Genomic DNA, 17,410 nt, shown 5'->3' with positions numbered 1-17,410 from the left:
TTCTACGTTTGCATACAGTTCAGTTTGGTTGTTTATTAAAGCTTCTTTTCCTATCAGATAAGAATGTTATAGGAATAATATCTATGCCACAATGCTTCCATAATTAATCTACTTTATTCAATCTACTGAATAGTTTTTATTTCTTTTTGATTTCACTTCAGTAGCATCCTGGACAACATGCATTTTTTAAAATATAAGCATCAACAGAACTTTATCTGGATCTCTAGTCACAAATAAGTCTTCCTCTTCTTGACCCACATGTAGGGAAAGCCAGAGAAAAAAATGTAATGCCAGTAGCATTAATAACTCAATCAGAGAAGGAACTTGCAGGAACGGCACTGAACTAGAACCCATTTAAACCAAGTTCAGTTCCAAGCTGCAGACTCCCTGAGGGACCCTAGGCAAGTCACTTAGGGTCAGATTTTCAAAAGCCCTCAGTCTGAATTTTGTTGTGCCTCAGTTTCCCATCCATAAAAGAGGGATAATGACACTTCCTTTTCCCCACCCTTTGCCTGTTTAAATTGTATAGCCCAGATCTACAAAAGTATTTTAATGGAAGTTAAGAGCCATTTGTGGATCTGGGCTTAAGCTCTTTGGCAAGGAACTCTTCTGTGTCTGTACAGTGCTTAGCACAATTGTTGATTTGTATTCCTGTAGCACTTACGAGCTCCAGTCATGGACCCGGACCCCATTGTGCTAGGTGCTGTACAAACACAGAGCAAAAAGATGCTTTCTGTCCCAAAGTCTTGTTGTCTATATATAAGGCAAAAGACAACCATTAGACACAGCCAGACAGATGGGGGAAAGAATTGGGCTCTGTTTTTGTACAGGTCTCTAGGCAATACTTAGTACAGAAATAAAACACTAAAATCAAATTCCATATTTTGGCTGTTTTTAAAATTCTGCTTCTATTTCTGCATAAAATCCACATCAGACTGTTTGACACTGGAAATTACATTGTTTTACTCGAGTTGTGCTACTGAGTCAGCTCAGGACAGTTCCAGGCTTGAAAATAGGGTGACCAAATGTCCCGATTTTATAGGGACAGTCCCGATTTTTGGGTCTTTTTCTTATATAGGTTCCTATTACCCCCCACCCCCTGTCCCAATTTTTCACATTTGCTGTCTGGTCACCCTACTTGAAAATATCAACTATTTGCCTCTTCTAGTTTAACAAAGTTGGGCACCTGGCCAGTTTCCAAAGAGAGAATTTGTTTGCAGGTTGAAAAATCTGCAGCATGAAACTTCACAAGAATCTAATTGTTTTTCTGCATTTCCAGTGCATAGCCTGGCTGAAAGAAAACTAATCCTGTAACGAGAGGAACACATGGCTGTGGAGCGCAAAACAACTTAACTGTTGAATGAGCTCTTTTATGGAGGGCAGTCCATAAATCACTGTCAGTTGGAGGGAGGCATTTCTTATGCGAATGGCAGCTATTTATTTAAACTCATTTCCTAGGAAGTTTACTTATTCCCGAGACAGCAGTTTTGGCTTTAAAATTTTATTTCTTTAAAAATTCTACTTTAAGATCACTGGATATTTTGCAATATTCTGATGTAATGTGGTTTGCTATTCAAAAGCTTAAATATAAAGATAGAGCTGATTCAGTAAAGTTCTTCATGTGATTTCTTGACAACTGGGGCTCAGTGCAGTATTTTGGTCTGGGAACCAAGAAACATTAGCAACCTTTCCCTTTGTCTTTGGCTGTGGCTTTAACAAAGCCCTGCCTCCCAAATAAGCTCTCAATCTTTACTTTATGTGAACATCTACCATCTAAAAAATATTTAAATTTAGTAACATGGCACTGGGATCGAGGAAGCTCAACTGAATGGTGGATTCGTCCCCTACGACCTTTTTTTCCTCTTAGCATGTCGTGCTGCTTTATGAGAAGGCTGACGCTGCTTCTTCAAAGCTTGTAATCTTCCTGTTATCAGAGAGGAATCAAATGAAAGGGGTAGTTCCTGTGTAACGGGCCTTGCCGAAACTAACCACTATTTTGTCAGTATTAGCCACTGAGTGGCATGAAGTCCTCTGCAATCGCTCTCGCCTTTTTTGAACTTCAAAAAGGTTGAGATGGAAATAAAATGTTTAGATTTGGTTGAAACAAAAATGTTCAATTTTTTTTTTTTACATTTTTGATTTGCGCCACCTCTCCCCCCCAAAAAAGATCTGAAATGATTTTTCCCCCCTAAAAATGCCAGTGAACCAAAAAAATCCATTATTCATACTGCTCTGTGTGGCAGTCACTTCCCTGATTCCATTGTAGAGATAAATTTCTCTTCTAAGGAAGGTCTGGCCTTCACACAGACTTTTTAGCATTATAACAAGTCAGCGTAGGGGAGTGACCTTTTGTTTTGTTTTGTTTTTTTGTAACTGAAATAGTTATTCTGGTACAACCTCTATTGTGGCTGCAGCTATACTGGTATCAACAGGCCTTGCACCAGTGTAACTATTAGGCTTATTGCTGGTTTCGTGCCACATTAAACTTTCCTATGTGAAGTGGAACAGTGAGAAAATGGGACGTTAACTTAAATCTGATCAACCTGGATATAACAGGACTGATTCTCCTGTCATTTACACCAGTGTAAATGAGAATTAACTCGTTGCAGTCAATGGAATAACATAGGTGTAAAACCAATAAGCTGTGGATCAGGCCCAAGATGCATATAGTGGTTTTCTACAATTACTCTTGATTTATATCACTATATATGACATCAGATTAAAGGCCCATTGTGGTTGGGAGAAAAACAGACAGTGCTGTAATTATTAAAAGACCAATGTAGCTTTCTGACGCTGGCGCTAGTTTTGGTCATCAGTTGCAAGACTATGGGTTTGAGAGGCCCACTGAAGCATTATTTTCTACCTACAAAAGATCCTAATGAGAAAGATAGATCTCTTCACCTCTTCTTTCATAATACTAATCAGGAATATAGTTCTGCAGATGCTACAGAATCCATCTGCCTACAATGATGATATCTGGAAAGGACTGAAGTTTGAAATCTGAATTCAGTTCTAATCGATTCTTGCACTGAGGGAGTATGACATATTTATTCCACAGCCAAGCATGGTGTGGATGTGTAATTTATCCTTGCTTCCATATCAATGATCAAAGAACAGGGACAACCTGAGTCCCTGTATAAGGATCTTCAGTTAAGGACTAAAGATTCAAATGATTAATTTTTTTAAAGGAAACACATTTGGTTGTATATTGATATATGTATGATTTAATAATCTATCATTCAGATGCTACTATGCATTAAAATGTCAGTCCCACAGTTCCCTGTTTGAGTTAGTATAAGGGTTTAATAAACCACAGAAATCTGAAATCATTTGTAAAATTTATTAACCCTGATTATTACAAGAGTTTAGTAAAGCAGGGAGAATTCTGGTCAGTCTTAGGGTTGCTTTTTATTAGGATTAATTACAGATATGAATGGAGATGAGTAACTGACAAAACAACTAAGGTTTTTATTTTTTCTAAATCTGAAAAACATTAACAACATAAGATTGTAGATACATCCTCTGAATTAGTATAGTGGAGATACTAGCGCCCCCTTGTGCTGTATGAATAGTTTAAGTATTTGTATTTGTTATTCTACCTCACCAAGTCAAGGAAGAAACTGTGCTTTAAATCATTTCAAGCCTTTGCTTTTTAGCCTTTTAATTTACATTAATAATATGCAGGCCAATCTGAAGCATAATCTTAAAACCACTGATTCTATTATACTGCAGACCTTGCTAATTACAGCATAATGACGAACTACATAAGGGTTGGTTGGTTGGTATTTACTTTTAAATATAAATTTTATCAAAATATGATTTTTGTCATGACTGCTTTAAAGCTCTGTAGCTGAGCATTCTTTGTTCACTGCTTTGCCACAAAGATTGCATTCCTTTCATCACATGCACTTACTCTGCTATTCATCTTTTTCACTGCCACTTGCTGACCTCACCTATACTTCCTCTCACCCCCATAGACTTAAAAATCATTCACATGACCTCCCTTTAATTATAATATTACAGATTGTTTCTCAATGACCTTTACAGTTACTTACTAACATCTAATGAACAAATTCTGTAAATGATACACCTCAAATGTACACAAACATTGCCTTTAGCCTTCAGCATGGCCCTCTTTTGATGACGGCCATATAAAGGAAAATAATGAGACATCTTTACTGCAAGGGAGCTCATAGAGAGTGGCTGATTCTTCAGCAGCCAAGCATATTCATTACTTGGATTTTCCAGCAGGTAGAATAGACACTGGATCTGTTTGCACTTCAGCATCAGACATCCGTTTCGGCCCCTGGGGAAGAATATATAGAAACGTAAAAATAATTGAACAATGCTGAAGAACAATTACATCTGCAATTATGTTTTAGTTCTTTGCAAACAGACATTTCCATTGATGTTACTTCTCTTCTCTCCTCAATTCTCCTCCTTTAATCAATTTTTAATACTACTGAGAGCTGGAGCCACATCTGCACACTCCCCACAATGGGAGTAAAATGGTGCAAGCCACAACTATACCTAAACATGGCTGTTGCTCATTCTCTCTGGTTATTGTTTTCAGAGAACTGCACTAACCAACCATGCTATGTTATTGTGGTTCCAGAATAGTTCTCAATAAAATATCATTGTCCAAACTGGTTACTGCACCCATACTAGAGCCCTTCAAATGGGCTTAGGAGTTCTGCTCCCAGTTTAAAGGAACATTAAATGCCTTTACATATATAGGTATTTGAAAATGTCATAATGATCTTGCATTTGTAATGCCCTGTCTACACTACAAACCCAACTGTTCTGGTAACCGTTCATGACACTCCTCTGTCCCGATTATAAGAAACATGGTTGAATTGCAACAGCTCTAGTCACAACACAGACATGGCTCTGTCTTACATTAGGTGAAATTTTCCAAGCAGTTAAAGCCATTTTGTAAACCCAGTTTTAGGTGATTTGGGGTGCCCTGACCCATTTTTAGTCATCTTGAAACCAGCACAATAAATAGAAATATGCAAACATCAGTTGAATAATTCTGAAGGACAGGCGTCTTAAACAGTCTAAATCCAAACCCATGTCTAAACTACACAGCTAAACCGTTTTAAAATTTAGTTTAGCTGAACCAGATTTAAAACCGGTTACAAGATTTCCTGCAGTAGACCAGTGCCATGTGTTAGCTAGGCTTACGCAGCCATACCTACCATTCTGTCTAACTGTGTGTATTTAGTACATTATTGGAAAATCTAGACCTCTATCACTCACAACTTCAGTAGTGGGTCTATTGCCTGGAGAGGACGTGCACACAGGGTGGCACCAATAATGCATGGAGAATTGCACTCTGGGACATACAGTTTCACAGAGAAGTGGGAGAAAGGAGGACTAGCCAAACTAGTCTCACAAGCATGATTAGGGAATCCTCCCCCTTGCTCGTGAAGCAACAGCAGATACTTTGACATTAATCCACGTGGCCATGTTAATGACCTGCTGGCTGCTGGCCATTTTATTTTTCTTGTTCTAAAAAATTGCATAACACCCCTCCACCCTTAAAAGTCACCACCACCACATCAGTTGGCCAAAGAGGGCACTGTTTTATCCTGTGCAATCTATGTTGACCCAGATGCAGGCAGGTGCGACTCCAGTGATTGGTAACTGAGTTGCACCCGCTTACACCAAAGTTGAATTTGAACCACTGTGTCTAGAACTAGATGGCTTCTAACTGGTTATGCCCTGCAGGCAGCACAAGCTGTCTTTTTAAATGCATTGATAGTGGTAGTTGACCATAATTATAAATCAACAACACAAGCTAGTCATTCCAAATTGAGTCAGTGAAAAGAGTCTGAACATCAATTAAAAGATTTCCCAATGTTAGATGATTAGCTTGAAGTCTGTCAACTGTAACTGTGTCTGTGCAATGCATGAGTACATTAACTTGAGAAATAAGATACTATTGTTTGCCCTGTTTCCTATAAATACTGCAGGCGGGAAGTGAACTCATTTTGACTGACTTAGCACACTTGCCAAATAGCATCATTTATTAATGTTCACCTATAGTGCATCCTGATCGCTGCGCCCATTTTCAAAGTGTCTTGCTAAATAAAACTGGAAGCTGGAAAGGACGCTGGCCTGTGATTCTTATTATCTAGAATTTTCAAGGCTCTTGTGTCTATGAAACAAAGTGTTGATACCTCTGTTTTAATAAGCAAGTTCCAGATCTGCCCTCAGATACATGGGCAGGCTTGGTTCCCATTGGTCCAAACTCTGCTCTCAGTTATTCCTGTACAACCCCTTTGAGGGCTAACCTGGAACACATTTAATTTGGATTGTATCTATTCTAAGTGCAGGACAGGAATGTAGTGATAGAACGGCAGTTCTGATTCAGAGCGCACTCAACAAAAGCATTGCCTCCATGCACACTGTACTGAAGATCCCGATTCAGATAGTTCCCGAGAATGTTTTCATGTGTGGAATACCCACAGTTTCCATTTATTTCATTTTGAGTTGTCCTATTTCTGAAAATCAGGCCATTAATCCCGAGCTTTAGTAAGTGTACATTTTCCTGATTCTCACTCTACCCTAAATTCCTTTGCATTTTATTACGTTGTGAATTCCTCTTTTGCTTATGTAACAGACACAGAATTGTGTAGCTTCTTTCAATGAAGTTCAGATAGTCAATGACCCTTGTTCTCTGACAGACCAATGCTATTGGTGCTGTAATTTTGTCTAATTTCCACTAGTAGCTAGGAACAGATGCCTGATCTCAACATTCTAATCTAGTGCATCCCTGCACATTCTGTTCCCTTTATACTACTCTGTGAGCTGAGGGGTGAAAACATTATCTACTATCCTTTTCCAGAAGAATCAATGGTTTCAGGGCAGAGTGTTTTTTAAAACAGCTGGCCAGAATTCAAGGGACAATCCAGTGGACTTTGCCCATGAAAATGCACAATGGAGTATGGAGACAAGTAAGGTCTAGAGAACCTCCATATCTGCTAAAATATCTTCTATCCCCATTTTATCAGTCCAGAGCTCAGCACTTTATCAGAGAAGCTGTTACCAGATTTCTGGACTGATACTTTGAATGGAGGATACTATGATCGGCTTATGTATAGTCTAATACTCTGAGTTTAACTATTACAATTTGTGGTGTGGACTTTGCCACTTATTTTGGTTTGGTCTCCTCAGAACTATCATTGTTGTATTGTAAAGTGTTGGTCTCTGGAAGGATTGAGGATTGACTTCCTTAGACATGGATAAAAAGTTGAGACATAAATGTATGAAGGAGTGGTAGTATGCTGTCAAATATTTCAATCTGGGGAACACTTCTGTTTTAAATGCTGAATATTCTTCCTGATTGGAGAGGTCAAAACATCCATCTCCTCTGTGCAGCAAGATCTGGTAGTGGATTGGGTTTCCCAGTTGAAGAGCTAGCCAACTGGCCAGATAAACTATAAATCTAAAACCTTTCCACTATATACATACATATAAAAAGGAGTTATTCTGCTTACGAAAGAGGAAAGATACCAGAGTATGTTAGGGCTTTGTTAATGCAACAGAAAATGATGCACTGCATGGCCAAATTCATATCAGGCATGAGAAATACAAAGCAGCAAAGAAAAATATCTCAGAGAATCTCTCTTTCTATTCTCCCTTCACTTTACTTGCTTGTAGCAATATCCACCTCTCTTTCTCTGCACACAATCTCATCTCTCTTGGTGCAAAAGCCTTCTCTGCTCTGTGTCTGAGACATCCTCCTGCCTCACTGACTCTTATATAAAAACATATTCTCTTGTTTGCCTCCTAATTTCTTTGCAATTATTCTAATGCTGTAGCTATTTAAGGCCGTGTCTACACTTACAAGCTTACAGCGGCACAACTGGACCAATACAGCTGGGCCATTGCAAGAGCGCTCATGTAGCCATGTTATGCCAATGGGAGAGAGCTCTCCCGTCAACATAATAAAACCGGCTCAACGAGAGGTGGTAGCTATGTTGGCGGGAGAGCGTCTCCCACTGACACAGTGCTGTGCACATGAGTGCTTATGCCAGCAAAATGTGTTGCTCAGGAAGGTGGGTTTTTTTACACTCATGAGCGACAAAAGTTTTGCTGACATAAGTGCTAGTGTAGACATGGCCTAGCTGTATGAAAAGTTTCTGGTGCAGCTTGTATGAATGACACAATACAAAATAAAGAACTATTGTCTACAAATACAGAACCCCTTTCTCACTCATTGACTTCACTGAGAATTTTGACTAAGAAAAGACATTGGTATTTGGCCCACAGTATTTAATTTCTGCAGAATTCAAACTAAGCAATTCTCCATTATCTCTAGAAACAATAGAGGTAGTAAATATTTGCCTGGTCAACTTGTAACCCATGCGAGGACGCCCTCTACTCAGTTCACATAAGAGGTTAACAAATCTACTACAGCTACCAGCTAAATCGTTTAGATCAAGCAATAGAAGCTCATGGTTTTACACCAGAAGATCCCAGGTTCCAACCCTGCTGTTGGCCAAAGTGGGATTGGTTACAAATATACATAATATGAGTCAAGTTTTCCAGACACATGAGTACACTGTATGCTTGTCAGTCATGTGGTGCATACACACATATTTATATACTTGTGCATATTGGGGACTTGCACACAGATTTGGGTGAGTGGGAAAGTACACACGCACTCAGGAGCACGTGTCTCATAACTGGGACCAGTTTGTACAAGATACAAACAGTAGGTATAAACAAGGTCCTGCTTCTCCCAGAGGGTGCTGAGCAACAGGATCTACCCTTGACTTCAGTGGGAGCTGCAGACAGTCCTTAATTTGTAATGAAAGAGGTACTGGGGCTCAAGCAATTTTTTACTTTAATAACTGATGCGGCAAGCACAGTGATGCTGGGGCTATGAACTGCCAAGCCTAGAGGTGTTGGGGCTCAACTCTGGCAAGCCCCAGCACAAATTAAGCACTGGCTGCAGATGAATGGACGTCAATGTAAATTATTAGTACTTAGCATCCCTGAACATCTGGGGTGAAATTCTGGCTCCACTGATTTCAATGGCAAAATACCCCCAGATTTTAAGAAGGCCAGGATTTCACTCAAGGCCTCTAAATGATACATATATGTTAAACAGGAAAAAAAAAATTGTAAGTGACTTCATTATTATGAAGAGATCATGCAGAAAGAGTTAAGTTTCTTTCCTTCTCCTTCCCCGGCCAATATACAATTTTTTTGTAATGCAAATAGCACAGTGTAGGATAGATCACAATTCTGTGAAATGAATGTAAATCAAACACTCCTTATGATGTGGAAAAACATCTGCCACAAAATGAGTCATATTGTTCTGAACAACAGCTTAACTTTATAACCTAATGTTCTAAAAGGGCTAGTTTTCAAATCAGTGTCAATTTAAATTCTGTTCTACTTGCTTTTTCCTCTTCTGGGCAGTGGTGGTTGGCTCTGTTTTATTTTCTTTCCTAGCCACCTTATGAGCAGAGCCAGGGGGAAAAAAAGTTTTAAATAACCTCTCACAACCAGATTCATTACAGCTAAGGTGGCCTCATCGTTTTGTGTTCTTCCCACCACTGGGTATTCTTGGTGATGTCCATTTGGGATGTAAAAAGATGTGGCTAGCCTTGGATGAGGGTTTGAAGTCAGGAGTGATCCCATTGCATGTTGTACTCAGTCTCTCTGTTGTGGTAGGGAGAGCGGAACAAGTTGTTTCCTGCCAATTGATTTTATGAAAAGCTACTAGAAAATGCTTGACTCCTCTGTTCCTGACATTGGTTGTTTAGAGAGAAGGCATCTTAACAGAGGCAAGTGGCTATCTGTGAACTAGCTTTTGCATTGCTCACCATGAGAGAGACAATGTCGGTGAGGTAATATCTTTTATTGGGCCAACTTCTGCTGCTGAAAGAGATGTTTTTGAGCTACAGAGAGCTCTTCTTCAGGTCTGGGAAATGTAATCAGAGTCTCCTAGCTAAATACAAGGTGGGACAGATTGTTAAGCATAAGGAGTTAATACATGTTGCAAAAGACTATTCACAATGAAGTGGGCAATGAACACCTCTGCAGTCATAGGACAAAGGAGGATTAGTAGATTGCAGATTGTTGTAATGAGACATAAAATCAGTGTCTCCGTTCATGACTTTTAATGTCTAGCAAAGTTATGAATTTTAGCTCCCACACTAAAGCTGCACAGGTGTGGTGCAGCTTTTCTTTGAGGATGAGAACTGAGAGGTCAGATATGGAGAGTGATGGTTTTGTAAAAAGCGTTTACCCGCAGGTGATAGGGTATTTCTGTCTTATCATTTTTTTCTGTGTCAGTTCATTTGAGAGCTTAGTGATTGTCTGGTTTTACCCACATTGTTGTTCTTCGGGGGACTTAATAAAAGATATTACCTCACCCACCTTGTCTCTCTCATATCCTGGGACCAACACAACTACAACCACCTTGCTCACCAAGGCCTCACTAGATGGGTGAGAGAAGGGAAGCAGAAGGAGCCATACCCATTGTATACCCCGAACAAGCACTAGACTCGTTGGCATCCCCCAAGCTCATGAGAGTTCAGATGTTCAGTCAACAACATTTTCCCAAAAAATCTAAATTTCAGGGGTGTGAAATGCCACAAAATAAAGTGGCAAAGAAAAATCCAAGCACGTGTTCCCAAGGTATGTTCCACCTGCTCTAATGTTGATTGGCAGCTGTGTTCCCATTTTCCCCTGCCTCTGGCTGAAAATGTGCCGCCGTAAGGCCCTGATCCTGCAAGCTGCTCCATGTAAGTGAACTCCAGTGCCACCCCATTGAAGTTAATAGCATGTACCAGTGCAGGGGTCTACTCACAAGAGGCAGCTTGCAGGGTCGTCATTTAAATCAGCAGAATAACGATTTAAAAGCAAAAGTTAATTTAACGTACTAAGCCCTTAAAAAAGCCTCCAAATGACTGTCTCTTCTCCATTTTCTTGAGGGGGGAGTCCTTCGCAGTGTCTCCTCCATTCTGGATTGAGTCGGTGGCTGTGGTTTGCTGTTCTCTGGAGTCTTGCTGATCTTGGGTTTCCTGTTTGCTCAGCTCTGTTGTAGACGTTTTGTCTTTTGAACTCTCCTTGCTCTTCTGGCCCACAGGTTCACTTTCCGTTGGCGCGACTGGCCTCTCTGTGGAGCCTGATGTCTAAAGCAGTTTCAAACAATGGTTATTTTTAGTGGAAAATATAAACATTTTGGCAGGAGGTTCATAAATATAGTAAAAATCAAAGGCCACCTCCAACATACAGAGCTTGGGCCTGATTCAGCAGCCTTTACTTAGGACAATAGCCCCAATGAGACTGAGATCACTTATGTGAGTAAAGACTGAGGATCAGACCCTTTCTGCATAGCCTTTATTTTTATATATTTCTACAGTGAAACTTCTTCAGCAGGCAGCGGCACGTGATTTAAAAAAAGAAAAGACCGTATATTTATAGATATAGAGAATTACATGCATGCTCTCACAGCTGCAAAGATATAACCGTCTCTGTATCCCAAGCTGCAAAGTCACCATAGAAGCTTGAAAGTGCAAGGGAAGGAGCGATAAAGACAGGTAGCAGGGCACATAAAGCAGAGGTAAAAATATCCCGTCTATAAAATTACAATACTCCACCAGGTGATTAACAAGCCATGATTTGGCCATGGAAGTCCAGTGCCATAGAAAATGCTGCATGGAATTGCAAAAGGAGACACTGTGAATTCCTTAAAACACAAACAACATTACAGAGCAGACAAATACAGTGAAGGTAAGAACTCAAATTGAGAAAACAAGTGGATAGGGTCAAAGTTCACAAATCAAGATTCAGATCTGAAGAACAAATAAAATAACATGATGATTCTGTCAGTTTCTGTGGTTGTAGATTACTGGTTACATTTGTGCTAAAACATTTGCTTGCAAATGGGAATTTCTTTTTGCATCATATAAGACTTGTCAAAACTATATTGACTTATTTATTCAGTTAAAAAGAATCATGGTAGTGGAGCCTACAAATTAGACATATTTAGGCCATCTGCAAATTTGGCCCTTGCAGCCTGAAGATGCTCCCATGGTTTAACAAATTGCAGTGTTGCCAACTCTTCTGATTTTATTGTGAGTCTCATAGTAGTGGTTGATTTTCTTAAAGCTCCATATCCTGGAATCATGTGATTACAGGAGAATATCAGCTTTCATTAAAAACAAAGTAAGTCTTTAGCTATCATGGTTACAGAGAAACTTCGAAGTATAAACTCTAAAGCAGGGGTAGGCAATCTATGGCACGCGTGCCGAAAGCGGCACGCGAGCTGATTTTCAGTGACACTCACACTGTCCGGGTCCTGGCCACCAGTCCGGGGGGCTCTGCATTTTAATTTAATTTTAAATGAAGCTTCTTAAACATTTTAAAAACCTTATTTACTTTGCATACAACAATAGTTTAGTTATATATTATAGACTTATAGAAAGAGACCTTCTAAAAACATTAAAGTGCATTACTGGCACGCGAAACCTTAAATTAGACTGAATAAATGAAGACTCGGCACACCACTTCTGAAAGGTTGCCGACCCCTGCTCTAAAGGCTCAAAAACCAGGAGACAAAGAAAAAGAATTCCAAATCTATTATTAAAAAAAACAACCCTCATGATTTTTAAGCTCATCACATAATTTTGGGGGCCTGATTTATGATTTTTGAATTCCTGGGGTTGGCAATACTACAACTGGCCAATTTCACATAAGTCCCTCTTTCCTTTTCATTATAGAATCATAGGGTTCGAAGGGACCACAAGGGTCATTTAGTCTAACTCCCTGCCAAGACTGCAGAATTTGTTGTGCCTAAACTATCCAAGACAGATGGCTATCCAGCTTTCTTTTGAAAACCTCCAGTGAAGGAGCATCGACAACCTCGTTAGGCAGTCCATTTCATTGTCCTACTGTTCTTACAGTTAGGAAGTCTTTTCTAAGATTTAATCTAAGGCTATGTCTACACTAGCATGTTTGTCAATAAAACTTTTGACGGTCAGGGATGTGGAAAAAAAGACACCCCGCCCCCCCGACCGAAATAACTTTCACCGACAAAAGTGCCTGTATGGACAGCGCTATGTCGGTGGGAGACGCTTTCCCACTGACATAGCTACCGTTGCTCATTGGGAGTGGTTTAATTAAGCCAACAGGAGAGCCCTCTCCTGCCAGCATAGAGTGGCTACATGGGACACCTTACAGCAGCACAGCTGCAGTGGTACAGCTATGCCGCTGTAAGGTCTGTAGTGTAGACAGAGCCTAAATCTGCTATGGTGTAGTTTGAACCCATTGCCTCTTGTCCTGCCCTCTGTGGCAAGAGAGAACTTTTCTCCATTTTTTAAGGCAGCCTTCCAAGTATTTGTCCTCCCTTAATCTCCAAACTAAACATACCCAGTTCCTTCAGCCTTTGCTCATATAGCTTGCAGTCCATCCCTTTGATCATCTTTGTTACTCGCCTCTGGATCTGTTCCAGTTTCTCTACATCCTTGCTATATATGTACTGCTCACACCAAAATCTTGCAGGTCAGAGAACCTTTGATTCTATATCCATGCCAATTCCCCTGCTGTTTAAGATTGAACAACTTAATTCCTTGACTAAGGCTACGTCTACACTACAGCCTATGTCAGCATAACTTATGTCACACAGGGGTGTAAAATCCCTCCCCCCCCCCCCAGCAACATAAGTTATAAAGACATAAGCGCTCATGTGCACAGCGCTATGTCACAACACAGCTTCTGCTGCTGGCGGAGGTGGTTTTATAATGCTGACGGGAGAGGTCTCTCCTGTCAGCACAGAGAGTCGAGTCTTCACCAGACGCACTGCAGCTGCACACCTGTATTGGTACCGCTGCGCTGCTGCGGTGCTGTACTTATAGACATGGCCTCAGTTATAATATTGTCTTTATTTTCAACTGTGAACCCTTGTTCCTTTTCTTTTGGGGAGGTAGTATGTCTATGTATTGCTTGCTTGTCTATTGATTTCTCAACCTTTATATAAAATCAAACCTATATCATTTCTCTGGAATTCCCTCATTCTGCTGTGGCACATAAGACGACCCATCAAATTTGGAGTTATAATCGGGTTTATAATGCAGTTTGAGCAACGGCATTATACACCATACTGAGGCCAGCTGTGTCTCTTAGGAAAAAAGAATATTCTTAAGGCAAACGCAGAGCTATTCAGCAACTGCCGGATTTATCTACACAGACACTGTATCTTGTAAATAATTGCATATGGGGTAAAAGAGCTGATTTTTATGTGTTCTGTGGGCACCCAAAACTTACAAATCGGGTTTCTGGGGGTGCAAGGAATGCAAGGAAAAGTGCTGCATAAAACCAAATTTAATTCTGTCTATCCTTATTCTGACTAATTTCAATGTCAAACAAGAAGCACTCATTTGCTCGCCTCCTGCTTTGTTTGACAAGCTACTTGTCCCTCTTATTTGCTATAGATTGCTTTTTGAAATGTCACTATTTAGTGGATTCGCAGACCTGCATGAACAACTAGAAATAATCAAAGTACAAAGATTCCTGCACTACAACATGGGATGTGTCTGAGGCCATGTCCACCCTACAGGTGTATAGTGGTATAATTGCTTCCATCATTGTAGGAATTCCACCTCCCTAAGTGATGGTAGATAAGTTAATAGAAGCATTTTTCCATCAACCGAGCTGCATCTACATCAGGATTAGGTCAGCATTGCTAGAACAGTCAATGGTGTGGATTTTTCCACGCACATGAGCACCACGGCTATGTTGACCTAAGTTTTAAGTGCAGACTAGGACTAAGTTCCAAGATGTGAGGACAGAGTCTAGCCCTGATAAACACCCTATGAAATCAATGGGATCATACAGGTTGTAAAGTTAGGGCAGATTCTGTCCTATCATGTTTATTCAATTGTGTGAGTTCCTGACAGTTATTGTAGTTTTTCAGGCCAAATCCAAACTGGCTTCAATGGGAGTGTTCTGATAAATGTAGCAAGCAGATTTTGGCCTTTGATGTTACTCAGAAAAAACACTTTAAACAATATCGGTAATATTTTTTTCAGACAAAGCAGAAAAAAATCAGATAATCTCTTTGAGGTGTTTCATATTAATCTTGAAAGGCAGGAAATTGACACATTTAATATTGATGGGAGTGACATCAGGAAATACAAACTGAAACCTATGAATAATGAACCATGTTAATGTTTCTCATTTTAAAGGTTGATCTGCATCTGACAAACTGCATTACCTCTTTTGGAGTTAATTTACTCCCACGGAAAAAAGTAATAAAAAAGATTAACAGGATAGTATTTTTCCTGTCATGTTTTACTAAGGCTTGATCCAAAGATTTTGAAGTCAGTAGAAAGCTTCCTGCTGACTTCATCGAGCTCTGGATCTGTCCCCTAATGCAGTTATTTCACATACAACATGTCAGTAATGAAGAGAGAAATGGAATCAGAGCATTCCAAGAAAAGCTACAAAAGATAAATTAAGGCAGTTGTTCGATACACTAGCATAACCAGTTAAAAACAGGCAAAACAATTAAAATAAAGTGAACAATGGACTGATTCTCCTCAGTGCAAGTGAGAGGAGAATCAGGCCCAATACATACATGTTTTTTCTAGAAATATGGTAGGTAATTGGTAGCAACTGACAATTTAAAAAAAAAAGGAAAAGAAAAAGAAAAAAGTATAGAATATGAGCCCAGGACGGTAGTCATCTGAGAAGCCTCATTGTAAGTAAAGAATTGTTAGCTTATAAGAGTAAGGATTTCAGAATCAGACCCTGTATCTTCTGTGATCTCTATAAGAGGATCATCAGCTAAGATTAGCTTAAACTATCAGCGGATGTTACACAACAGAAAAACACTTTCCTGATGATAAAAATGAGAATGAAGAAAGAAGGTCTGATAGGTCAATTTTCATCACAGCTTTAATTTTGCTACTGAGTTACAGAAAACCATAACAGTCCATACATGGCCAGATCCTTAGCTAGTGTCAGTTGATTTAGCTCCAGTGACTTAAATGGAGGTCTGCTGATTTACACCAGCTGAGGATCTGGCTCATAGTAAAGATCACAGCTTTTGAATTTCTACTAGAAAAGTCAGTGATTTTATAAAGAAATCTCGGCACAATAAGGAATACAAAGGGACACAATCGGGTAGTTTTGGCTCATGCTTTAGGTTTTGTTTAAAGAAAAACAAAACAAAGAAATGTTTTCCTGATTTTTGTTAAATTTCAGTGAAAGTTTTTACTTTAAATTTAACTCTTCTTCCATAGTGTTTGTTAGAAAATAAAATCTCTCCAATAGTGCATGTGATGCTCTAGAAAATAACCAACTCAAAAGATATCTGGTTAATTTCACTGTCCAAGGTGATTGAAGTGCAAAAGTAAACAAATAGCATAAAGGCTGTAAAGGAAAATAGATTATAAAAATTGGTTCATTTTACTAATTATTATGAAAATGAAAAACATGAATTTTTTTTTAACCTTCATTCATCCTTATTAAGCAACAATGAATGGAAGAAATTCCATGGACATGATACCATCTTTTTACAATCCGTGATTTTTTGTACTAAAAAGCCAATCAGATACATAAGTGGGAAATAAGCTACAGTGAAACCCATCACCAAGAGATGAATAAATCCAAACACTTACTTGGTGACTGGGGTCTGGCCCATTTACCTCTTCTGAACTGGTAGCCCCTCCATCATTTTTGACTGACTAAAATAACAAAGGAATATAGGTCTTCCACGCTTTAAGCATAGATTCAATATTAAATCAAAAGTCTAAAGGCTTAATTTAAGCACATCATTCCTAACAGCGTAAATGCAAAACAAAACCATCACATCTCAAACTGTCTGCAAACACTATTGAAATGGGTCCCCTTCCATGGCTGTATCACCAAGGTAAATTTTTGCATATGTATTTCAATGCAGCACTGTAGTCTTTTGGAAGGCAATTTTCCTGTTGAGGGCTGTACAATATGAACAGCGTCTCACTGGATTGATGATTGTGCAGTATGATGAGTGGGATGGATGGTGCTATCATCCCTGCCATCAAAGTTAACTAGGGACGTGATTCTGGCTTACAGCTCTGAGACAACTCGCCTTTATAGGATTATCCTCTTGAGAGGTTGTACTTATACTTTATTTCTACATATGTGCTTAAAGCTGCGGTTGACAATTAAAACCTGTTGAGATTTGCACATTTTCACCATTGCTCTACATTTCCCACCCCAAATTACGTATTTTGTTTTATGCCTTAACTCTCAAAGGAGCATGTGCATATAGGCAACAACCTTTCTTGGCCTCAGCTCTTCTTGGCCAGAATAATCAAAGTAGACCCTGAGGCTGTAGCACAGGCAATGTGTTCAAAGTAAACCTTGACTCTGAATTACATTTTAAAAGAATGATCCG

The 17,410-nt window shown here is 39.4% G+C and overlaps 1 protein-coding gene across 1 annotated transcript in view; it reads right to left on the bottom strand.

Annotated features, from left to right (window-relative positions):
* Positions 1-4,231: 4,231 nt before the first annotated feature.
* The window catches only part of BCAS1 (brain enriched myelin associated protein 1), an 86,509-nt gene continuing 73,330 nt past the window's right edge, over positions 4,232-17,410 (bottom strand). The window contains exons 10-12 of the mRNA XM_065414883.1: positions 16,650-16,715; positions 10,908-11,159; positions 4,232-4,306 (exon numbers count right to left, since the gene is read on the bottom strand). Coding sequence (XP_065270955.1) covers positions 4,232-4,306; positions 10,908-11,159; positions 16,650-16,715 — 393 coding nt within the window. The remainder of the gene's footprint in view (positions 4,307-10,907; positions 11,160-16,649; positions 16,716-17,410) is intronic.

Source organism: Emys orbicularis, chromosome 12 (assembly GCF_028017835.1).
Source record: "Emys orbicularis isolate rEmyOrb1 chromosome 12, rEmyOrb1.hap1, whole genome shotgun sequence".
Taxonomy (NCBI): domain Eukaryota; kingdom Metazoa; phylum Chordata; order Testudines; family Emydidae; genus Emys; species Emys orbicularis.
This window is presented reverse-complemented; position numbering and strand designations above follow the sequence as displayed.